Raw genomic sequence first — 26,087 nt, 5'->3', positions numbered from 1 at the left:
AGGTATGAGGCAGGCAGATCCTCCAGCTCAGAATGCTAGGTTCACAGGGGACCATTATTACAGCATTGCTATTACCATGTACAGTGTTCTCCTGGTTCGGCTAACTTCACTTTTTTCATGTAAGTCTTTCCAGTTTTTTTTGAAAGCATCTTGCTGGTCATTTCTTATAGCACAATCGTATTCCATTACATTCATATACCACAACTTGTTCAGCTATTCCCCAATGGATGAGCATGCCCTCAGTTTCCAATTCTTTGCCACCACAAAAAGAGCTGCTATAAATAGTTTGTACATATAGATCCTTCCTCCCCCCACATAATGTTTTAATTTCTTTGGGGATACAGACCTAGTGGTAGTGTTACTGGGTCAAAGAATATGCATTTTTATAGCCATTTGGACATAGTTCCTAGTTGTTCTCCACAGTGGTTGGATCAGTTCACGACTCTACCAATGCACTGTGTGCATTGGTGTCCCAATTTACCACATCCCCTCCAATATTTATCATTTTCCTTCTCTGTCATAGTAACCAATCTAATAGGTGTGAGGTGGTACCTTATAGCTGTTTTAGTTTGCATTTCTCTAATCAGTAGTGATTCAGAGCATTTTTTTATATGACTATAAATAGCTTTGACTTTCTTTGTCTGAAGACTGCCTCTTCATATCCTTTGACCATTTATCAATTGGGGAATGATTTGCATTCTTATAAATTTGACTCAATTCTCTGTATATTTGAGAAATGAGGCCTTTTTCAGAGACACTTGTTATAAAATCCTCTCCTCTCCTTTCTGTTTTCCTTCCGGTCTGGACTGTCTTGGTTTTGTTTATTATGCAAAACCTATTTTATGTAATAAAATCAGAATCATCCATTTTATATCTCATAATGCTCCCTATCTTGTTTGGTCTTAAATTTTTTCCTTCTCCATAGATATGACAGGTAAACTATTCCATGCTCCTCTACTTAGCTTATGGTGTCATCCTTTATGTGTAAAACATGTACCTGTTTTGACCTTATCTTGGTATATGGTATGAGGTGTTGCTCTGTACCTCGTTGCTGCCAAACTGTTTTCCAGTTTTCAGATAGTGACTTCTTGTCCTCAAAGCTTGTATCTTTGTATTTATCAAACATTAGATTACTAAGGTCATTGCCTGCTGTGTCTTGTGTATCTAATCTATTCCACTGATCCACCACTCTATTTTTTTATCCAGAACCAGAATATTTGAATGACTATCACTTTGTAATATAGTTTGAGATCTAGTATATCTCACCAACCTTCCTTGACATTTCTTTCATTAATTCCCTTGATATTCTTGAGTTTTTGTTCTTCCAGATGAATTTTTTTTTAGTTCCATAAAACATCTTTTTTGGTAGTTTGGTATGGCACTGCATAAATAAAACAATTTAGGTAGAATTGTCATTTTTATTATATTAGTAGGTCTACCCATGAGCAATTAATATTTTTCCAATTGTTCAGATCTGTGTGAAAAGTGTTTTGTAATCGTGCTTGTATAGTTCCTGGATTTATCTTGGCAGGTAGACTTCCAAGTATTTTATTTCATCTATACTTATTTAAAATTTAATTTCTCTTTCTATCTCTTGCTGCTGGATTTTGTTGGTAATTATTAGAAATGCTGATAATTTATGTATTCATTTTCTATCCTGCAACTTTGCTAAAGTTTTAATTTTTTTCAGCTAGTTTTTTAGTTAGTTCCTTAGGATTCTCTATGTATTCCATCATATCATCTGCAAAGTGATAGATTTGTTTTCTCCTTGCCTGTTTTTATTCCTTCAGTTTCTTTTTTCTTCTCATTGCAATAGCTGACATTTCTAGTGCAATACTGAATAATAATGGTGATAATGGTGTTTCATCCCTGATCTTTTGGGGAAGGATTCTAGCTTTATCCCTATTACAAGTAAGGCTTGTTGATGGTTTTAGATAGATAGTAATTATATTAAGGAAGGCTCCATTTATTCCTGTGCTTTCTAGTTGTTTGTTCTTCATTCTCCAAAAGGACCAGTGACATTAGGAGGGTGATGTCTTGACTTGCAAATGAATTGGATTTAAGTAAGTCAGAGTTGTGCAAAGTTATCAGCCTCACTCTTTCTTCCAGATTCATCAAAGTCCAAGTAGCAACTCATAGGTCAGGAAGACTGGTGATCTGCCCTGAATACATTAGGAACCTTTTTAAGCTAAAGTCTTCCCAGGTCTCAGTTTGTCTGAGGCAAAAGATAGCCTAGTTTGCCTTCATAAAAGAATCAGTCTGGGAGGGGAAAACCCTCAGGTTCTGGCCAGAACAGAAACAAATTGCTATTTACACTCATTTTAGACCATCAAAACCCAAACAGTGAGCAAGAGAGGCTTGGGTTGGGACCTATTATTGGCCCGTCTCTTTCAGCAGATGAGAGGTAAGAACTAAGAGATGATGAGGTCCTGGAACAGTGGAAAGTAGAAGATAAGATGAAAGACTGTGAAGGCCAATTAACGTAGAGGTTGAAGGAGTGGGAACAAAGATGGTGGCTAGGTTCTGACTGAAGGGTAACCCAACACCTTGGCCATCTAGACCCTCATTGGATCCCTGAAGCTGACAACCTGGAGGGCCCTCCCTTCCAGAGCTAACATGACTTGTGAGGAGCCTAGTGTAATAGAGGCTTTAGTCTGAACAGCTGCTCTGGATTCCTGATGGGTGGGGCTTGGAAGCAACGCCTAGACATTTGGCAGAACCATGGAACTGCAGGGAGAGGGAAGAGTTTTGAGGAGGAATCTGTACCATCTTTGCTTGGGACACTTGGTCCTTGGTACTTGGCTTTGGGGCTGGCAAGATCTGCCAGCATTGTTTGTACGGGCAGATAAACCAGGAGCAGTTCAGAAGGGCTGGAGTGAAGCGAGTTTAGTTCAGATTCAGTCAGTTCCCATTTAGAACCAGCTCATGTTGATGCTAGTGGAGGGAGCAGGAAGAGGAATGCTTACTTTGTGTTCTTGTTTTTTTAAACAAAATAATGCTTCAGCTCTTTACAGCCTAGTTGCATATATTTAGGGCAATTTGTATTTAAATAAAAACTATGACTAGGATCTATCATCTGGTGTTGAATCAGGTGTCAGGGTAGTGACTGAGGAGCAGGGATTGCTGAACCAGGCTGCTTTGATTCTTCAGGTGACCAGATCCTAGGCCAGAGCTGTCACTTGCCCAGGTCTTAAGGGAAATTCAGAACACCAACATGCAGACCTTGGTTACTCATTGAACAATGGCTTTACATTCCTTCTCTCATCAGAAACACAAAAGACTCATGGAATTTGGGCTTGGAATGAACTTTTTTGTCCAGCTTCCTCATTTCATATATGAGGAAACTGAGGCCCAGAGATAAGAGACCTTACCTGTGGCAAAGTCATGCCTTGTAGCTAGAGACTGAGCTGGGGCTGATCTCTCTTCTGCCTCCCTACAGCTGGATCCCCTCAGCTTCATGCTCTGGATTCTCTTCATGAGCTACTTATTCTCATTGTGGCTCTCAGATCTTGTGCTCTCTCCTACTTTCTTTCCTCTATCCCCAACTCCTGCTTTGCCCTTTTGGATGGAGTGTGCTCCTGTTTGGCCGTCTAAGTGGCACAGCGGATAGAGTGCTGGGACTGGACTTAGGAAGACCTGAGTTCAAATGTAGCCTCAGATGCTTACTAGCTGTGTGACCCTGGGCAAGTCACTGTTTGTCCTCAGTTTCCTCATCTATAAAACGAACTGGAGAAGGAAATGGCAAAGCACTCCAGTATCTTTGCCAAGAAAACACCAAATAGGGTCATGGAAAGTCTACAGGACTGAAATGACTGAGCAGCAGCAGTAGCAGCAGGTGGCTCCTCTTTGACTTGGTCACAGGTGGGGCCAGAAGAGACGATGAGGATGAAATGGGGTGGGGATTTGGAATGTAGGGGATAGAAAACCCAAACCAGCTACTCACAGAGTATGTTGGGGCTTCATTTTATTTTTCTTTGTTTTAAAATTTTTATTGATATTTTTGGGTTTTTGCCACCTTAATTTTTGAATATATTTCTCTGTTCTTCCCTTTCAGTCAGCCATCCCATGTAACAGACAATTCAGAAGAGAGGGAAAAGTTCACCAAAATTACTCCATGTATTGATGGAGTCTGAGACACATGTGTTATTCCACTTGGTGTTTGTGTTTTGTCACTTGAGGGCACTGGGCAAGATGAATTTTATGTTATTTTCTTCTGTAGAAAACAATGTAAATACCAGTTGTTTAAAGGAGAGAAAGAAAGAGAACTGACTTGGGTTTGATTCCCAGCCCTGCTATTCACTGTCTCCAAACGTGAACAAGTGATTTCTAATGAGGCCTCAGTTTCCTCATCAGTGTACTCATAGTGAGCTTGCTATCCATTAAAATGCCAAACCTCTCTTTTTTTTAAAAAACAAATTTATTTAGCTGGACTTTCACCATATTTTATTTGTGAAGTTTTTTTTAATCCCTGAATGTGGGATTCTATGTGTGTGCCTGTTCAAGTTTATCTTATTTGATTCTGCCTAGTGTTTTAACCTGTCAGAATCTTTGAATCCTTCTTCCATCATCCATCGTGTGAGCTTCTCCTCCTGGCTTTGGGTCATTAGCAGATTGAGTAAAGTTGTTGTAATAATAGCAGTGACCAGGTACCATGCACTTTGCTGTCTTTTTAATTATTATTTCGTTTGATCCACACTACAGTGCTGTTCTTATCCCCATTTTATGAATGAGGAAACTGAGGCAAACAGAAGTTAGCTGACTCACTCCAAGTCCCATAATTAATTAAGTGTCTGAGGTCTCATTTGAACTCAGGCCTTCCTGGTTCCAGGTCCAGCCACCAGGTGCTAGCTATTAGATCCTTCTATCTCTGCCTTTATCGCCATTGGAGACCTCCTGGGCACTTGACCACTAATGATTGTTCTCTGGGCCTAGGTCATCCAGCCATTCCTCAGTCCAGAGGTGATCCACAAGAATGAATATTGCACATTGTCCAAGGTGCTGCAAACTCCTGCTCTGTGAGGCTGATAACCCTGTCCAAAGGAAATGATGAGTCTGGCAGAAGTTGTCTTTGTTTTTGTATCTTTGTTTCGTTGATGCTTTTCACTTTGATAGTGTGGTCCTTTCCAGAGATTCAAACCCTCCTCCCTGCCCTTGGGAACTGCCCCCCACCCCCCAAAGGCAAGCAGTGACCTGTCTGTGAAGGAGGGCTGTCGCCTGTTCTCTGGAGCCAGCCTGGGCTCCTTCCCACCCGTGCCGTCTTTGCATATTTCATGGCTGCCTCCCTGCTGCTGCTGGTGCCACTGATTTGACTGCATCAGTTCAGGTGGATCTTCCTCTGAATTCCTCGCACTTGTTGTTTCTTACTTGAAGTCTGCAAGCAAAGATGGGCTCACCTGCCCCTCATTAAGCAGGTTGTTGTCAAGATTATTTGTGCGCAGAATTCTCCGGCTGGATTGGAGGATGACTGAAGTCTTTTTGGATAGTGGCATACACTGATTACATTAGTCGCTCCAGGCTGGTATTGTGTTCCATAGATTAATGGGAGTATTTTGGAGAAGTTTTAAATGGAAAGATTCTGTTGTTTTCATTAATATTATGTTGAAAAAAGAGAATGTAACTTTAAGCCTCTAGAACTGATTTTTCCATACCAATGTGACAAATAATGTCTTCACCATAATGAAGGCTCTTTATTCCTCAGCTTGTTTTGAGATAGAAAACCATCAGGCACCTCAACTGGAATCTATTTCTGAAGAATAAAAACATGTTTTGGCCATTATCAGAATTACGGAATTGGCAGAGTTTTGGGGCCCCATAGTCAAACCCATATCAGAAACACAAAAACCCACTAGGCCCTGGCCAGAGAGATGGTACATGCCACCTGTTGATTGAACTCATTAGGAAGTTTTCCTGACGTTCAGCCTGAGAAGCTGCCTCTTGTGCCAGTTTCTGTTCTCCGAGTCCTGGGAGAATGGGTCAAGTGCCTCTTCCCATGAGAACCCTTTAGATATTGAAAAGAGCTTGTCAGGCCAGATATTCCACAGTAATAGGAGCCTACTCTTACTTTGTTCCTCCCTCATTATTGAGAGGGTAAAGGGTGGAAACCGGAAGCCATCTGCTAATTTAAAACATGTCTGCTAAAGATCTCTTTAGAGTTTCTCATTTACTGAGACAAGGAGGTGATAGAAGCTTATTTTTTAAGAAAGGAGAAAAGTATATTCAAAGGATACACTGTATGAATGCACTTGGGTTTAGGTTCTTCAGAGAAATTATTTAAACATTCCCCCCTCTGTAAAAACTCCGCATATTGAAGTGAACAGAAATGATTAATTTAAACAGAACTTGCCCCTCACTCCAAGATGTGTTAAGCTGAAAAAAGTTAGAGAACCTGGAGTCAGAGATCCTGGCTTCAAATCCCAGCTCTGCTGCTTAGCACTTATGTGACTTTGGCAAAGTCCCTTAACTTCCTGGCTCATCAGTAAAATAGGGGTGTTGGAGTAGATGACCTTAAAGGCTCCTTCCAGCTCTCCATCTGTGTTCCTAGAATCTTATCTTGACAAATAATCCCTTAATCCCTTTACCTAAATATGAATGAATGAAAAAGTATTCCTTAAGCTAAGCATGAAGGGTACAAATAGAAAGGTAAGACAGCACATCCTCCTGAGGAACTCACAGGTGGGAGATAACATATATAAGTGGTTTCACTTGTAAGTGAGATGGGAAAGCCTTTTGGTCCTTAGATTGCAGCAGCAGAGCAGGCAGGAAGGCCTTGTTTTAATGTCATTTCCACTGATAAGTAGACAGCTTAATTTTTAATGATGAACCATTGGGCAGTGCCAAGGACTTTGGTGGGGAGAACTTTCTCTCCTGGGTTTTCAGTAGTTGTCCTGCTGAGGCAGTGGGGGAGCAGAGGGCTGTAAAGGCCATCGGTGGGTCGTGCTTCCCCATCATTGGAGGGTCATATTTCCCCAAAGACTGATTCTCTGCATGTCATCTCAGTAACGCCAGAATCTTCATTCCTCATTGCTGAAATGTTCTTACCCCTCTCCTGTATAGGACAAATGGGTTGGCCATTTATGCATTGGTTTGATCTTTTCATGTTCACTTACTACTTTGTCATCTTGGGCTTTGAGCTCTCTGAAAGGACAGAAAGGCTTTGTGACCATATACCTCCGTTTGAACTTGCTTCTTGGTAAAGTCATGTGGATACTTAGGTATACTTCCCTAAAAGGTCTTTTCTAAAAGCATTTGCAGCCAGGAGAGAGAAGATGAAGAAACACATGCAGGATTAAAGTCCCATAAGTGGGGAGGGGTTCTGGTTTTGTGCATCCACTGGGGCTGGCAGCATGTTAGGGGTTGAGAGCCCATCTTTAAGAAGAGAGAAGAAATTTAACATCGCACATAGCATTAGGATGAGAAACAGGGAGAACAGAGGAGTGAGACTGCAAAATGAGCCTGGAAGGTGGCCTGCAGAACCGTGAGGGCGATTGTCTTAGGAGAGAAGATCAGACAATCACCTAGCATGCGACTGTAAAAGAGCTGCCCCCCCCCCCCCACATCCTAGCCCCCAAAGCGTAGAAACTTGATGTTATCGGTGCAGCCAGAGTTGATCAATGATTTGAGACTTAGTTTTTAAAAGGATTCATTGGAAATCAAAATGCTATCATGACTGGTCATCCGCATAGAACTGCTCCTTCTTGGCGGGCCCATGAGCATGAAATTGGAAGAAAAAGAAATCAAAGTGTGGATGACAGTGCTAAAAATGTTGTGGGTTGTTGCCTTTGGTGCCATTTAAACCCTTCGGTAACCCAGAAGAATCAAGCTTTCCTGCCATGGGGGAGCTAGCCCTCTGGTGGTCAACCTCCCAGGCATCAGATACAGTCTGTCATTGAAACCCATTTGCAACCTCTCTGCTGTCAGAGCTTATGTTGTACAGTCACAGCCTCTGAGAGAACTCATGACCCCCACAGCTTACTGATCTTGATGGAGGTACATGAGAAGGTCACCGGTGACTAAGCCATTCTGCAGTCGTGGAACACTGGCCTTTCTCCAGTTTTTTTTTTCCTCTTACAAGTAAAGTTCCATGATTTTTTTTTTTTAACAGAGAACTCTTGTGCGCGTGCACATACACACACAGACCCTGTCAGTAACATTTATGAGCTAAATTCCTAGTGGTGGAATTCTGGGGTCCAAGGGTCTTGAAGTCTCAAGAGTCCAGTCAAGTGGTACACATGCATGGAATTCCAAGATGGGTGAAAGGAATGCTAATACCCAAGCTTTATACATTAGGACTTACAGTGAATGCTTGGTAGGAGGGTTGGATTGGACATGAACAGCATCTCATACTCTCTGATGTGGGCAGTGGCATGAACAGTAGTATAGTCATTTAAGGGAAGAAGGACCTGTTCTCCTCTGCCACATATTGGGCTCTGTGACCTTGGGTAAATCATTGAAGTGGACCCTCTCTTCACTCCCTTGAGGAAGACTATCTTTGCCACTCTATGGGGAGAGTAGCTGAGGAGCTGCCCTCACAGCTGCAGAACAATGGAACCTCAGTGGCAGTAAGCCATTAGGCAAAAGAATCTTGCTTTTGCAGGAAGGATGAGAGAATATTCTACTTGAGATGACAGAAGCCTTTGACTGTTGTGTTTCTATATGAAAGGGCTGATTATAGCTGGATGGCCATGGGCTAAAGACACCAGGCCCTACTAGGAAGCTGTTGTAGAAAGTAGAGTGAGAAGGCAGTGGGCCCTGGAGAAGAAGAGGCTGAGAACACGAATGGGAAGGGGCATTGGGTAGAATGGGGATGTATTGGGGTGCAGGGAGCACATCCTCTGTTCTAGATGCTGTGCTAAACATTCTTTTTTACAAATATTATGTGAATTCAGGTCTTCCCAACTCCAGGCTTGTCACCCATGCCCTGTGCTTGATCCACGCACTTAAAGACTGCTCATAGACCTGGTGGATTGGTCCTGCCATTGGTGTTAATAGTCAAGTTGGGGTATCTTCTGTGCATGGAATCAAATTTGGAGCTGGCCTACTTCAGCCCCCTCATTTTACAGTTCAGATATGGAAACCTCAAGGGAAGAAGTGAGTTGTCCAGGGCCACACTGATCAGTGAGTAGCAGAGCTGGATTTGAACTGAGACCCCTCATTCCACCATCAGCACTGTTCTAAAAGCCTTGGTAGCTGGCAGAGATGTTTGGGGCCATGTTGGTTCCATTTTAAAACTGAATTTGCTTTCAGAGTTTGTGATAGGAAAGGTGGGTGACTGGTTGTCATGAGCCCTTACAGAACTGAAATGTGGCCTGGCCCCTGGAAGGTCTGCCAGAAGGCATCCTGGCCCTGTGAGCACCTGGGTCTCTGCTCACCTCAGCTGGGCTCTCTGGTTACACAGTCATGTTTTAGCTCCACTAGCCCCCTTGTCAGTGTCTGCGGCTTGTGTGGCTAGTTCCTGCTCACCTCCAGACTGCTGAATTGTCATATCATTTCCTTCCTTCCCAATTCTCTGACTTCCCTGGTGTGATGCTTGAGATTGTGACCAACTAGACTCTGCTGCCCCAGTCAGTGTCCTCATTGGTCCTTGTAATGTCTGTGTCCACCTGCCTCTGTCACTTTTTCCAGATCAAGATCTGTGTCCTCCCTGGGACACAGCAGTTTACCTACAGGAAAATGTTGAAATTGAGGAGGAGGAGGAGGAGGAACCACTAATTGATTAGCCATTACCAACATACGACATACATGGGTTGAGAATAAGACTTACTTACAGCATTAAATTATGTATTACGTTATGTTTCCAACACAAATCCAGAATCAGGGGTAGAACCCTTCATGTAGCTGAAGTAAATTTGGGGAAAACAGGTGCCATCTGAGCAGTTTTGCTATTTGACTGTGGCCTCTACTACCTTCTTTCATGCTATGCCTTGGGCTTCACTCCACTTTCTCTCCTCTCACTCTTTTAAACCCTTACAGTCTGGCTTCCTGCCTCACCATCCATGGAAACTGCTGTCTTCCAGGTTACCTTTTTCTCAATCCTCATTCTCCTTGACCTTTCTGTAGCCTTTGACATTGATGGTCATTTTTCCTTTTCTAGGTTTTCAGGACACCCCCTCCGGTCCAACCTGCTTGGCTGTTATTTTTCTGTCTCCTTTGTGGGATCCCCCTCCAGATCACACCCTCCAACCGAACCTGTCCCTCGAGGTTCTGTCCTCTACTCTCTGTACTGGTTCACTTGGAGATCTCATCAACTTCCACAGATTTTATGACCATTTCTATGCTGATGATTCTTCAGTCTGCTTTTCCTGCTCCAGTGGCTCTGCTGATCTCCCATCTCCAACTGCCCTTCAGACGTCTCAAACAGGACTTCCAGCAGACATCTTAAATTCAAGACGTCCAAAATGTGTCTCGTTATCTTTCCCCCTAAACTTTTCCATTACTGTTTCAGGCAATACCATCCTCCCAGTCTCCCAGACTCACCATCTAGGGGTCCTCCTGGCCTCCTCACTATCTCCCATGTTCCCATATTCAGTCTGTGGCCAAGGCCTACTGATTTCACCTTGCAATGTCTCTCTAATGTGACCCCTTCTCTCCTCTGATGCTGCTACCATCCTAGTTCAGGTTCTCATCTCATACTTGGATAAAACCAAGAGCTCATAAGCCAGTCTCTCAACCTCTCCGCACTCCAGTCCACCCTCCATTCAGCCACTGCAGAGATTTTCCTAAAGCACAGGTCTGATCTCCTCTTCTCCTTCTCCTCCTCCCATACCCCCTCAGCCTCCCAATAAACTCCTGTAGCTCCCTGTGGCCTCTAGGATCAAATACAAAATGCTCCATTTGGCATTTAAAGCCCTTCAGAACTAGCTCTCTTCTACCATTCCAATCCTCTTACACTTTATTCCCTAACGTACTTTTTGATCCAATGACTCTGGACTTTGGGCTGTTGCACCTAAACCTTCCATCTCAGCATTCTCTCTGGCTGTCTCCCATGCCTGGAATTCCCTCCCTCCCAAGTCCTTAGTTCCAGCATCTTTTTTCCAGTGTTAATTATTTTTTACTTCTCCCGCATACAACTTGTTTGTATGGATTTGTCTTCCCCTTCAGATTACAAGGTCCTTGAGGGCAGGGGGGTTGTCTTTTCTCTCTTTTTCCATCCCCAGTACTTAGCATAGTGCCCAGTACTTACTAAGTGTTTCATTGACTCTGTAGGTCCAGAAGGTGACCTCACAACTGAGGGAGTTTGAAAATACAAGTTCTTCTTGGACCCTTTGCTAGATGACAAGTGCATAGGAAGAGAAGTCAGCTCTGTTCACATGTTCAGTTCTTGAATGACTTGAAACGTGCTCAGCTTTCTGTTACTGCTTGACCATTTTAAGTTTGTGAAATCGACTCAGCCCCAGACCACGTCATTTCTAAGGAGAGCTGCCATTGCCTGGTGTATCCATGATGGGCTTCTGCATGCATTACATAACCAGATACCACACAGAGTTGGACACCATCAAAGTTTGAGTTGTCCCTCTTACCTAGCAACCCAATCCATGTTTCCATTAAAGTCAGAGAGAATCTGCTGACTCTAGCTAAAACTTGGAGTTTATTGTGTAGCCACAAGGTGATTGGAGCCCAATTGTTTTTCAGCTACAGAATGTGTCTCCAGAATTTCATGTGACCAAAATATGATTCCAGTGCCTGCTTCTCAAGCTTGGGATGCTGCCACAAAGAAGAGCATGCCCAGATGATGGGCCCGCCAGGTTTCCAGCAAAGACATTCCTTCTTTTACCTGAGGCACTGTGGCAGCCTCGAAGTTTCACTTGTGAATATTTTTCCTCCTTCTTGGCTCTATGGTACCTTCTGGCTCCTGTAGTGATCACTCAGGGCACACTGCCCCAGTCAGGGAGTCAGTGGGAATGAGGCTGGGATCTCAGTTGAGCAAGGCACTCATTCATTCCACAAGCTTTATTGAGTGTGCTAGGGGCATTGAAGAGCTCAAAAGAAAAGAGAACTAGGTGTCCCTGCTCCCAGGGAGCTGATGGCATTCTGGTGGAGGAGATGAGCTCTACACAACTCACTTGAGTTGGCCTCAGAGGCAGGAGCTAGCTGCGTTTACTTCCTCTCTCTGATACTTTGTTACTGTGTGGCCCTGAGCACATCACTTCCCTCCAGAGCCTGCCTCAGCTGATGGTTATGAGGATCAAATGAGACAGTAGACACGTGGTCTACTGCAAACCTTTTTTGTGCTATACAGATTTCAGTTATTGTTCAATACAATTCAGTGAAAATTTGTGAAATGACTAGAATGTGCTTGTTTGTGAGGGGCTCTGCATCTGTGAGCTCTTGATCCTCATGACAGCCTTGGAGGAGGCAGGTCCTATCAAGATGATTGCTCCCATTTTACTAGAGAGAAAACTGAGGCTCAGAGAGGTTGTGGGACTTTGCCTGTGGCACACAGCTTCAGTTCTGGAGGCAAGAGCTGTCCAACCTGCTGGAAGCTTTCCTCTTTTAAAAAAACCAGTTCAGAAATACGAGCGTAATGTTTGGACTGTCCGTTTGTCATGTCTTACTTTCATTATATGACTTTTCCCCCTAGTTATGCCTGGTCCTGATTATGTCTTTTATCAAGGGACTTTTTTTCATATTTTCTTTGTGTTCCAAGCATAATACCTCCTTTGAACAGAGCACGTACTAATAAATGCTTTTTAGATGAGATTAGCTTTGTATGTTGCTTCTCACTTAAAAGTCATTGCCATGGAGCCTGCTTCTCCCCCTCATGGATCTTTCCATCAGCCTTTAAGCCTCCTGTGAGTCTGATTCTTCTGAGATTGTGGTCCTCTGTGATTTATAGCCACATTGCATCGTCAGGGGAATATTGCTGTTTAGTAGATGGGCTTTGGTGACATGTTGCAGCTTGGACCTCCTGAACAGGTGGGGTAGGTTTCCAAGGCTGGTTTCCTGCTGATCAGTTGTAGGCCCCATTGATTGTTCCTCTGTGGCACCTGCCCCAGAGACACAGACGAACACCCTGGGTCACCCTTCCAGTTATCATCACGATTTGGATATCTTGTGTTTATTATCAGACTGACCTTTCTTCAACAAGTATCAGCTTCACCAAGGAGCTCCTGGAATGGAATACCACTAACTCAGCAGCCAAGAGTGAGAACCTCACCACCTTTAGGAACATCCTTCATGACAGAAATAGGCAGCAGAAATATAACTGTAGTACCTAGATCAAGGAAGCAATCCCATTGCACTCTGCTAGTCAGACCACATCTGCGGTACTTTGTTCCATTGTGGAAACCATATTTTAAGAGGGACTTTTATCCAACGGAATGTGTCCAGAAGAAGGTGTCCCCATGAGAGTGAAAGTCTAGAAATTAGGCCATAAAAGGAATAGTTGAGGATGCTAGAAATGTGAGCCCAGGAGAATGACAGAGGGAGTTCCTACCTCCAGATGCTGGGTCCGCCCCCCCCCCCTCCCCCCATGCTGACTCCTAGGTCTATTATAAAGTTATGTCATACAAACCTCACCTGGGCCCTCCCTGCTTCATAGGCATCTTTTTTTTTTTCTTCCATTCTCTGATTGACTCACTGTTATACTTATTCCAAACCTTTTCTTCTCTTCCAATCACCCAAACATTTCTCTCTTCTTCCTTTCTGGAGGAAATGATCTCACACTTGACAGAGAAAATAGAGACTCTCTGTCATAAGTTCCCTTTTTTCCCAGATGTATAGTCTAGATCTCCTCAGCATCATCCTACTACTATCATCCTTTTTTCTAGTCTTTAAGGAAAAATTATCCTTGTCCTTTCCAAGACCACCCCTCCCATTTCATCTAGTAGCTTTCCCTCCAAATCATCCCCAACTCTCTTTACACATTGCCTTCTTCCCGGCTGCCTGTAAATATGTCCATCTCCTCTATGTAGAAAAACTTCCCATGGCCTTGTCTTCCCCCCAGACTGTCATCTTCTCCTCCTGTCCTTGACCAGCTCTTAGAGGAACTAATCTGTCATCACTGATTCCACTCCCTTACCTTCTGCTCCCTTCTCAGCCCCTTGCTGCCCACCTGCTCATTCCAGCAAGGTCTACCTTGATCACTTCACTTCCAGACCAGTTCTGGTCCTCATCTTTCTCACCTGCTCAGCAGCACTGAACACTGCTGATGCCCATCGAATGGACAGCCTCCCTACTCTTTGGTTCTTCTTCCTGTTGGCCCATCTGTTCTGTTTCCTTTGTTGGATTGTCTTCCATGCTCCCCTTCTCATGTGCCAGGGTAAAATGAGGCTCGATCTTGACTCCTTTTCTTTTTGCTCTCTCTGTTTTCAGAGATATCCCTAGCTCCCATGGAGTCAGTAATTCTCTCAGCAGATGGCTCCCGGATCTGTCTATCTAACTGCCATTTTTGTTCTGAACTCCAGGCCCATCACCGGCTTCCTACTGGACATTTTCACCTAGATGTCCCGTTAGCACATCCATCTCTACATGTTAAAAATGGAATTTTCTTTTCCTCTGAACTTCCCCCTCTTCCTAATGTTTCTCTTTTATCAGAGGACATCACTATCCAGAGCCACAGAGATATACTCCTTGACTTGGCTCTCACCCAGCCCCACATTTAATCTATGGCCCGGACTTTAGCAGGTTCTACCTCCACACCATCCCTCACACCCACACTCTCTTCTCTCCACTCACATAGGTTCCCCCCCCACCCCCCCAATCCCTCTCCCCATTTTCCTTACTGCTTGTGTCTCCTGATTGACTAGGCAGTTTCCTTACTGTCCTCCCTGCTGTGAGCTTCTTCCTTTTCCAGTACTCTTCTTAAAGCTTCCAAGTCATTATAACTAAAACAGATCTGAGCAGCTCTAATCAGCTCTCCCCATCTCTTAGAAGCTTCAGGGCCTCCCAGCTGCTTCTGGGATAAGATACAGACTTGTGGCATTGAAGGCCCTTCCCAGTATCTCCAGCTAGCTCACCTCCTCCATCAGTCTTGTTGAGGGCATTCTGTCTGCTCCAGCCCTTTGCATGGGCCATACCTTGTGCCCTTTGCCTTAAATATTTTTCCTCCTCTCCCACCTTTTGCCTTTTGGAAACTGGAGCTCCCTTTAATTTCTCCCATTGTGAGTGCTCTGTTCCAGCACACACGTAGGAAATTACTTTGTGCTTCCTTTTCTGTGTCTGTGTTGTCTCTTCCTTATGGAGTGTAAGCTCCTTGAAAGCAGGGACTGTTTCATTCTTGTCTTTTTATTTCCAGTGTCTGGCACAGGGCCTGGCATATAGGGCATCATTCAGTAAATCTTTGTGGTGTTGCATTGCCTCTGCCAAGGAGACTAGGGCTTTGCTACAGAAGCTGAGGTACCCAGGGGAGCTGCCACTGTATTCAGCAATGTGGAAGTCCAGTGAGAGGAGGAGCCAGCTTTCTAATAGCTAACTACAGGGCAGCAGGGAGCTGGCTGACTTGTGACAGGGTGTGCTCTGGTAATGGGAACATGTCTTTTATCTTTGTTCCACTGACTAAAATGTTTTCTTGGGCTCTTAAGTCATGAGGTTCTTCAGTCCTACCAGATTTGGAGTTCAGAGAAAATAGAGATTGGCATGGAATGGGGGAACAGTCTGGCAAGGCTTCAACTGAGCAAGCATTTATTAAGTAAGTACCTACTACATGCAAGGTACTGCCAATGAAAATACCCCAAATGAACATTCCTGCCCTCAGAGAGATGGCGTTCTCTTACACTTGGGCTGAACTTGAGAGAGAACAGTGAGGAGGGTGTTTGAGGTCTGGGTAGTGGCATCCATCCAAAGACATGAACTTAGCCATGAAGGGATCGGGAGGGGACAGTGAGGTGCCAGGGATCAGGAGAGGTTTGGTAACAGAAAAAGCCTTGAAGAGAGGCAGAATGCATAGGATCAGCTGGTAGAATTTTGTGTCTTCTGATCTCATTCCCCTGCTAGTAGATGCTAACCTTCCTGGGAGGGGAAGGGAAGGGCACTGTGCCTACGTTGTGCCCCCACCCCCACCCCAAGAGACCTGTCCTTCATAACAAAGAATAATAAGGAAAAAGAAAAAAAAAACGGCTCAACAAACTAAGCAGCATATCGATGGTATTCTACACCCATAGCCCCTGTCTTCTGCAAAGAAGGGGGGAAAGTGCTGCCTTTTATCTCTTCTTCGCAGCCAAGTTTGGTCATCATAACTTCATAGCATTCAGTTTCAGTTGTCTTCAAATCCCCTCAGTTTACAGAAAATTAATTTTGTTATAGAAAGCAAGCTAATACTATAAAAGTTTATTGAATGAACAGAGTAATGAGTTCATTTTGGAAAAGTCAAGGCCGAAAAGTTTTGAATTGATTGAGAAAGCAATGTAGGGATTCTTTGTGGATTTTCTGAGCAGGGGAGTGGTGTGGCAATGGTATATGAAACAGATGGGAGGCTGATTTCAGGAAACCAGCTCTGGCAGGAACAAAGCAGCAAGGGATGATGGGTGAGGACCAGGATTAAAGGTATTAGAGAGCACTCTGAGACCTGTGGGGGGCATCAAGACTTTGGGGGACTACGAAAAGCCTTTACTTATCATTTGTAATCAATAAGAAAAAAGGTGATAAAATAGGTTTTTAAAAATGTTACACTTTTCCCCCCATGTTTAAATTTACATGATGAAATCAAAATATGAAAAGGAATCCATTCATACTATTTTATATTTATAATATAAAAACTTGTAAAGTTACTAATAAAAGCCAGTTTCAGAAAATACAAAATTGTAGCTTGTTGTAAATTGAAGAGATGTAAAAAATCAAAGACAAGGGGAATTTTAAACTGATATTCATTCTATGAAATAAATAATTTCAAGGAATTGATGTGCTTTCCTCTAAATTACTTGAGAATAACAGTATCCTGTTATTTATAACCACGTCTGGTGTGCCCTGCCCTTCCAGTGTTGGGGAATGGGATAGGGCAGAGCTTGGGGCAGGGGGAGCATGCCAGCTAAAAGGGATGCAGCACCACCAAAAGCAGACACCATCTGAGGCCACATTGCCACCAGGCTATCCTGTGTTGTGACTGTCAGAAGTTGACCTGCTGGGCTCTGTGTTGGTCACACCTCATCTGGTGTGTTACATTCAACTCTGGCTGCCCTGGAGAGGATCTTGGCAGCCTGGGACAAGACTCTGTAAGGACCTGCCCCATGAAGAAAAGGTAGAAGATCTGGAAGGAATGGAGAGCATTGAAGGAGCTGTCCATCTGCAAGTGTTGGAAGAATCATGAGGTCAAAAGAGAGATTTTGAGAAAGTCAAAGGAAAACCATTTTGGGTGCAGCCTCAGAGCTGCCCAAGTCGGGAGCCAGTAGGTGCTCTTGGGAGTGATGGGCTCTTCCTCACTGGCTGGAGGAAGGTCTGTCCCAGATGTACTCAGAGACACATCTGAGTGCCTGCAGCCCACTGTTATCATCTCCAGATGAAGGGCTTCTGTAGAAGAGGAGAGGGAGAAAGAGGCCATGGGGAGCAATGTCCCAGAAAGCATTGTTTCCCATGATGGGAGGTGGGATGAGTGGATTTTTAGGCCCCCTCCCACTTGACTAGGCTGTGGTGATCATGCTGTGATGATGATGATGTAAGGAGGAAGGCCTGCAGTGCATTCTGGGGAGGGAGGAGAAGGGCAAGGGTGGGATGGGCAGGTCTGGACTGCATTGTAAGAGGGAACACCCAAGTCAGTGAGATCATGAAACATTCGGTGTTGGTGCCTGGCCAGCTTCCCTGGCCGCTGCTGGTTTGCAGCCAGGGTGGGCTCTGGGCAGAGTGCTGCCTGACACAGCCTTGACCCCGGCAGCACTCAGGCTCCTGGCTGATCCCTCCCTCCTCTCATCTGCCACCGGTGACCACCCTGGTCCCTCACACACCAGCTGACTTTACAGAATATCAGGGGAATTTCTTGCTGGGGAAACAATAGTTTTACAAACACCAGGTTGCATAGAACTCTGGTGTTGGCTGACGGCAGAGATCTTCCTCACACACACTAACCCTTTAGCGTCACTTGCACCAGACAGCTGCCAGTTCACATTATGTAAATATATGGAATAAAGCATTTACTTAGGGCTTCCATAGAAAGTGCCAAAGAGGAGGGAGCGCTGACCACTGGTTAAGGGCCTCTACTGGGAATCCTCAGTGAAATTGAAGGCTCTTCTGTGGGTTTTGATTGGCCCTCTGTGTGTTTTCCCTCCTGTAATGAGATCTTTGTCAGTTTGTCAGTTTTGACTAAGGACAGAAAGTTCATGTGCAGTAAGTTAAGTGCACGGTGACTGTTGAGCAAGGATGAATGTGATTTAATGACCCCCTTTCCTCTCCCTTAGTACGGATCTCTTAGGTCAATACATTAAAATAGTGACTTCAAAGGAAGCTGTTCTATCTTATCTTCTCAGTGCTGGCTTTAGAGACTTGTAATGTCTGAGTGGGGGCTGAGCTTCTCACGACTGGCTCTGTGGTTGCACTGGGGCAGATTTGCTGGCCTGGTGATGCCTTGAGCCATCTGTGCCTGCTGACCTTGATGCCTCGGTGAATGGTCCTTTCTGGAGCAGGGTTGGGCCAGAATTCAGCTGGGCCACAACGCTGCTTTTGTTTTCTGGGCTTTTTGCAGAAACCTCTTCTTTGTAGCCTCAGAAAGACTTGAGAGAAATGAATACCTCCATAGGAGTGTGGCTTCAGGGTTAGACTTTGGGGTAAAAAGGATCAAAGTCCATATTGGAATCATTGGCCTGTCGGACTTTTGAGGCGCTTACTCAGAAGGCTGCGGCCTATTTGGTTCCTCTTACTCATTAAAGTTGGTGTAAGACTGGCCACTATGGGGAGAGGAACAGATGTCATGATAGAATCCACTCGTCATAGATAGGGTAGCTAGATGGCCGAATGGATACTCCGCTGTGTACACAGAGGCGACCCTGAATGCTGAAGGCTGGACATTGGGAAGTGTGAGATCTGGCAAGCCCCTCCATTTGGGAGGTCTCTGAGTGCATTGTGGGCTGCTGCTGGACTCTCTTTGTCACTTCTGACTCAGCCCAGCCCAGCCACTTGATGGTAGGTTCAGAAGATTCTTTCTACTAGGGTAACTGGGTTTTTCAGCAGCAGCAGATCCCTAACTCCCACCTTAGGCTCCACTTAGCATGTATAAAATCTTAGAGGGATTGTGATCAGCACCAATGAGATGAGAACCCACCTGTTGAAGTTATGTATCCAGAAGCATTGCCCCATGGGGGTTGGGGGAGGTGAGGGTGGGGTGGAGGATTGGGTGGGTGGGAGTGGCCACCCTCTGGCCGGAGGCCCATCTCCATCCAACTATAGGTTGCATTTGAAACCTGACCTCTGAGTTCTTTGGCCTCAGGGGAACCTTTAATAATCTGCTTTTTTGATATATCCAGTTTGTACCACTTGATTGTCTGCTCTTGGCACATCTCTACCAAGGCTACAGACACCAGGACAAACTGTTTTTTTTTCAGTGGTAGCTGAAAGACTATCTTTTTTTTAATAAATTAATTTATTTTTAGTTTTCAACATTCACTTCCACAAGATTTTCTCCCTATCTCTCCCCTTCACCCACCTCAAGACAGCATCAATTCTGATTACCCCTTCCCCCAGTCAGCCCTCTGTTATGTCACATCCCTCCCCTCTTTCATCCCCACCCCTTCTATTTTTTTTACAGGGCAAGATAGATTTCTATACCCCATTGCCTGTATGTCTTATTCCCCAGTTGCATGTAAAAACAATTTTTAACATTTGTTTTTAAAACTCTTGAGTTCCAACTTCTCTCTATTCCTCTCTCCCCACCCATCCCCACTGAGAAGGCAAGCAATTCAATACGGGTTACACATGTGAAATCATGCAAAATACTTCTAACAGTCATGTTATGAAAGACTAACTATATTTCCCTCCATCCTATTCTGCCCCCCATTTATTATCTTCTCTCTTTTGACCCTGTCCCTCCTCAAAATTGCTTACTTCTAATTATCCCCTACTTCCATTTACCTTCCCTTCTATCATCCCTCCACCCCCTGCATATCCCCTTCCCTGATACTTTCCTGTAATGTAAATTATATTTTCACACCAAATTGAGTATGCATGTTCTTCCCTCCTTAAGTCAAATTCAATGGGAGTGAGGTTCACCCTTTCCCTCTTACCTCCCCCTTCTTCCCCTCCATTGAAAAAGCTTTTTCTTGCCTCTTTTATGTGAGAAATACTTTATCCCATTCTATTTTTCCTTCTTCTTCTCCCAATATGTTCCTCTCTCACCCCTTAATTTTATTTTTTTAGATATCATCCCTTCGTATTCAATTCACCCTATGCCCTCTGTCTATATATATATATATATATATATATATATATATATATATATATATATATATATATATATATATATATATATAATCCCTCCAACTACCTTAATACTGAGAAGAGTCTCAAGAATTACAAATATCTTTTCATGTAGGAATGTAAACAGTTTAGCTTTAGTAAGTCCCTTATGATTTCTCTTTCCTGTTTACCTTTTCATGCTTTTCTTAATTCTTGTGTTTGAAAGTCAGATTTTCTATTCAGCTCTGGTGTTTTCATCAAGAATGCTAGAAAATCGTCTATTTCATTGAATGACCATTTTTCCCCAGAAGTATTATACTCAGTTTTTCTGGGTAGGTGATTCTTGGTTTTAATCCTAGCTCCTTTGACCTCTGGAATATCATATTTCAAGCTCTTTGATCCCTTCATGGAGAAGCTGCTAGATCTTGTGTTAACATGATTGTGTTTCCACAATACCTGAATTGTTTCTTTCTGGATGCTTGCAATATTTTCTTCTTTACCTGGGAGCTATGGATTTGGCTACAGTATTCCAAGGAGTTTTCCTTCAGGAGGTGATTGTTGAATACTTTCAATATCTATTTTACCCTCTGGTTCTAGAATATCAGAGCAGTTTTCCTTGATAATTTCCTGAAAGATGTCTAGCATCTTTTTTTGATCATGGCTTTCAGGTAATCCATTAATTTTTAAATCGTCTCTCCTGGATCTATTTTCCAGGCTTTTTTTCCAATGAGATATTTCACATTGTCTGCTACTTTTTTCATTCTTTTGGTCTTCTTTTATAATTTCTTGATTTTTCATAAATTCATTAGCTTCCATCTGCTCCATTGTAATCTTTAAGGATTTATTTTCTTCATTGAGTGTTTGGACCTCCTTTTCCATCTGGCCAGTTCTGCTTTTTAGGGCATTCTTCTCCTCGTTGGCTTTTTGGATCTCTTTTTGCCATGTGGGTTAGTCTTTTTTTTAAAGTTATTTTCTTCATTATTTTTGTATCTCCTTTAGCAAACAGTTGACTTCTTTTTCATGATTTTCTTGCATCTCTCTCATTTCTCTTCCCAGTTTTTGCTCTGCTTCTCTTACTTAATTTTCAAAATCCTTTTTGAGCTCTTCCATGGCCTGAGACCAAGTCATACTTTTCTCGGAGGCTTGGGAAGTAGGAACTTTGACTTTGTTGTCTTCTTCTGTTTGTGTATTTTGGTCTTCCTTGTCACCAAAGTAAGAGTCTATAGTCTGGTTCTTTTTCTGTTTTTTTATTCATTTCCCCAGCCATTTACTTGATTATTGAGCTCTTTGTCAAGGTAGTTCTCTGCTTCCAGTGGGAGTGGGGGAGGGGTGTACTATCAGGCACTTGATCTCCCCCCAATCTGTGGGCCTAGAGCTCCAGAAACAGCTGCAGCTGCTACAGGCTCCCCCACATCCTCCACCACCCTGGGGCTCAGGCTGGACCACTCCACTCTCTCACATAGGTCCGACATGTTCTTTCCACTGACCTTCCAATCTGTCCTTGGCATTTGGGTTTGTGAAGCTGGAAACTGCCATAGGTTCCAGTGATTCAGTGGCTCCTCTCCTCCCCTCCCCCCACATACTCAGGTCCTGTCTGTGCTGGCACAGCCCATACTGGACTGCGCTCAGCTCCCATGCTGCACTGGGCATGGCTCCCAGCCTGGTGTGATAGACGCTTCCTGTTGACCTTCCAGACTGTCTTGGGCTGGAGATTCGCTTCATGCTGTCATTCTGTGGATTCAGCAGTTCTAGAACTTGTTTAGAGTCATTTTTTTACAGATATTTGGCTGAGTTTGGGAGGAGAGCTGTAGCAAGTACCTGCTTTTATTTCACCATCTTGGCTGAAACCCCTCCATTCCTCCTCCCCTCCCCATATCTCTAGACTGTCTTACTTTAGTAAGCTGGTCTTTAGGAAGATGAGGCATGTCCAAATTCACTGTCATCAAAGACAATTGGATGTGACAGTGCCCCAGGACAAGAACAAAGTACTGTGAGAGTCCAGAGGAGAGACAGGTTGCTCCTGGATGGTGTTCATGGAAGAAAGGCTTTATGATGGACACTGCTGGAGTGTTGATCAACCAACAGCCAGCCCCTGTTAGTAATAGTGTTAAGCTGAGAAGACCTGATCCCATTTTATTCTGGAGAGTGGAGAGGCAGAGGGAACCAGCTGGTGAGAAGTCACAAGAGTCTGATGGGATAGGAGCAGCCAGGAAAGGGAGCCAGCCTCACTGAGGAGGTGGGATTCCTCTGAGGGGCTTGGCAAAGCCAGAATTTCTAGATCTTGGCAACTTTCTGGGTAACTTACCAGTCACCTAAGAGTCTGTGCGTCATGAGATGGGAGTTATTCATTTTAGTCTAAGTGGTAGAAACAGGTCTGATCATGTTAAAGAAATGAAGACATTTGACTTTCCTCCTAGGAATGGTCCCACTGTCCTCTGCTGTGGCCGTGGCAGGTTCACTCTGGCTCATTGCCAAGCCTGGTCAATTGGACCTTTTTCTGCCAAATAGCTGACCTTGCTGCAGGGCCCCTTAAAATGCCCGGGGCTGTCAGGGGAGCCTAGTGAGAGAACTCTGGCTCTGCCCTTCTAATCATCTTGTGCTTTTGCAGGGAACTTTGAAGTGGGCGTTCACATTGCCGATGTCAGTTACTTTGTCCCAGAAGGATCAGCTCTGGATGAAGTGGCCAGTGAGAGGGCTACAAGTGTCTATCTGGTGCAGAAGGTAAGAGGCAACCTCTGTTTGGGGTGAAGGTGCTTTCTCATTGTTTTCCTCTTCCTCTTGACCCTTCACTTGATGCTGCATTTGGGAGCAGCTTACTGGTCAGTTGTTTCAGTCATACCTGACTCCCCGTGACCCCATTTTAGGTTTTCTTGGCAGAGATACGGGAGCAGTTTGCCATTTCCTTCTTCAGCTCATTTGACAGATGAGGAAACTAAGGCAAACAGGGTGAAGTGACTTGCTCAGGGTTACCCAGCTAGTAAGTATCTGAAGCTGGATTTGGACCCAGGAAGGTGAGTGTTCCTGACTCCAGGCCCAATACACTGGGAACAGTAGCAGTGTTTTAACTTGGCCAAAGCTGTACATGTGGCATAAGGAGAATACCCTCCAGACACACTTGACCTTTGACTTTGCATTGTTTGCTTTCTGTCTGACTGTATTGTCAGTGACCATTTATCCAAAAGGGACCCTCACTGGAGCTGTCAAGGGTGAGCAGATGTGTTTTTCCAAGCGTTTGTGACCCTGTTTGGTGGCAAGTCTGCCCTGGTGTATCAGCAAGGACCCAGGCATGCACAGGAGGACCTGCTGTACTGATTCTTAGATCTGCTTTTCTAAAAGTAAAGCAACTTTTGAGGGTTTAAACAATCTACTTTAATCAAGCATGTATATCATTCACTTAGTTAAGGGGAAAAAGTCAGCCCCCTGAACTTCAGAGAAATTCCAAGCATAAGTTACAAACAGAAACAGAATGGCTTCCCACTGCCTGACTGTGGACAATACATACATTGTTACCAGAGAGAGAAGCACCAATATCTAGGTGTTCAAAGGTGGAAGGTCTTCTTAAAACGGCTGCCCAGAGTCTCATGTGGCACACCAACCTTCTTCCAAAAAATAAACCCCAAAGCAAAACCTCACCTCAGATTATATATACTCTTTTGTGACCCTATGCCTCATTAGAAATGAACAAAAGTGTCTGAGGCCTGTTAATGAGTGGGGAAGATTTTTTAACTCTTCCCCCACCCACCATTAACATTACATTAACCTTACACCTGAGGATCAGAGGTTCATAGTTTCTGAGACTGAGAGCTGTAGGGAAATCAAAAGTGCAATTGGTCATTTGGCAGAGGAGAAACTGAGGCGCAGGGAGGTCATGCACATAAGAAGGGACAGAGTTGGGCTTCTGATGCAGGTTCTCCAGTTCTGTATGCATGTCCTTTCCCCTGCTGCAGCCATCCTTGTCTGGGGGGGTTCTAGAAAAACCTCAGGGACTGAAGGATGAATATGTCCTTCCCCTTCCTAATGTATCTAAGAAAGGCCAGTCTCCTAGGCCAGGAGCATGGTGTTAGGATTCTCCTTAGAAGCCACTTCCAGATCTTGGGTTACCTTTCTGGGTTCCCTTGTATGTGGGCAGAAGGTGCCACAGGTTGGACTTGCTCACATCTCACCCTAGGCATATTGCCACCTTACTTCTCTGGCTTCTTCCATTTTTCTCTTTTGTAAAAGGAGAGGGTTGAACTATTTGGCTATCCCCAAAGGTCCCTTCAGTTATAACATTCGCTATTCTGGGAAAGATAGGGATCATTGTCTGCCTCTGTAGCCCCAGACAACTTGAAGCATGTGTGACTGTCAGCCCGGTCCTGTATTTCTGGGATTTTTCTCATTGCTAGAGAAATTTTGGGGACAGTTGTCTGATTCCCTGCTTTCTGAGCTTCAGCCTAGAATACTAAAAGAGAATTACAGAAGCTGTTATATTTTTAGAATGGTTTTTCTCTTTTCCTCCTGGCTCCTCTTTTTTTCATTTTATAGTAAGATGGGATGAATGTGAGATTCCCTCTTAGAGAAGAGGGGCTCTTTTCTTCAGAAGTGGGGGCCCTGAAACTAGAGAAGGCCTCAGCATCAGCCGACCTGCTCAGTTCCCCTAGGGTCTTGTGCCCAGCTCTGGGCATTTGGGTAACTTTGGACCTCTGCTTTGATCTTTTGTCCTCTTGCTTTTGTTCCTTGGAAGAAGGTCAAGGAACTTTTCTGCTGTTTTTTTTTTCAACTATGCCTACAAAGATTCGCTTTAGAACCTGGGCAAATGGCTTTTCCACTTCAGGGAAAAGCTAGAGTGCTTTCTTGTGTGGCATGAGCTTTGAGCCTTTCCCACCCAGAGCCTCTTGTGCCTAGTGACCCTGTTGATGTGTGTGAGCAAGAGGGTTTTCTCCTGCCGTATCCCTGCTATGGTTTCTCTCCTACCATCTGTGGCCTTGATTCGGTCTCCCTCAGGCACAAGAACTTAGCTGCTAACCTCCTGGGGCGTGAGGTAATGACAGTGACAGTGTCAGCTTCTTGCCTCAGCACAAGGGAAATGGTCCCCCTGGTCCAGCATTTTTACAGTGAACATGATCTTGGATCTGAAATCCTTCTTGCTGAGGTTTAAATGTCCCTTTGTGAAAATTTTGCTTCTGGTGAGAAATATGTATTCCTTCTGGTTAAAAGGATAGACTGGGTGGGGGCAGAGGAGGAGAATTAAAACAAGATGGCCATGAACATCTCCTAGAAAACTGTTTCCCTTCAGATCAGTGTGGGGGAAGGGAGAGGTTTAAGGAAAGCCAGGTGGGATCCCGGCTTGCCGCTCTGACCTAAGAAGGTCAGAAGGGTTCCTATGGAATTCTCAAGACCGTCTTCCATGAGTGAGAGGGAGGTACTCTGTTATTGCAGAAGTTTTTCTAAGTCAATTTTAAAAATGAGTGTATTAAGTTTAAAAAGCAAGAGCAAACCTAAACAGCTGAAACCTAACTGTAAACTTTCTATCTTGGCTCAGGCACTCGTGTTGTTTTAGGTGGGAAATAGCTCAAGGGAAAGGTCGGCCATAAATCTCGACAGTATTTTATTGGTGTTGCTTTATAATGGAGATCAGAGATTGAGGCTGGAAATTGGTCTGAATGTGGAGTCCAGAGAGTGTTAAGATGGTCACTTCTGTCAGCAGCAAGTAGTCAAGGATGTTGATATTTTGTTAATGTCAAGCTGGGTAACAGAGTTGATCAAAATTTGAATTCATGGAAGTGTTGATATGAAAA

The 26,087-nt window shown here is 44.2% G+C and overlaps 1 protein-coding gene across 4 annotated transcripts in view; it reads left to right on the top strand.

Annotated features, from left to right (window-relative positions):
- The window catches only part of DIS3L2 (DIS3 like 3'-5' exoribonuclease 2), a 393,028-nt gene that overhangs the window by 228,433 nt on the left and 138,508 nt on the right, over positions 1-26,087 (top strand). For all 4 annotated transcript variants that reach the window (XM_072637426.1, XM_072637425.1, XM_072637427.1 and 1 more), the window contains one exon: positions 22,919-23,031. In XM_072637426.1, the coding sequence (XP_072493527.1) occupies positions 22,919-23,031 (113 nt within the window). The remainder of the gene's footprint in view (positions 1-22,918; positions 23,032-26,087) is intronic.

Source organism: Notamacropus eugenii, chromosome 2 (assembly GCF_028372415.1).
Source record: "Notamacropus eugenii isolate mMacEug1 chromosome 2, mMacEug1.pri_v2, whole genome shotgun sequence".
In the NCBI taxonomy this organism is placed as follows: Eukaryota; Metazoa; Chordata; class Mammalia; order Diprotodontia; family Macropodidae; genus Notamacropus; species Notamacropus eugenii.
Note: the sequence above shows the minus strand (reverse complement) of the source record. Positions and strands in the feature narration are given on the sequence as shown.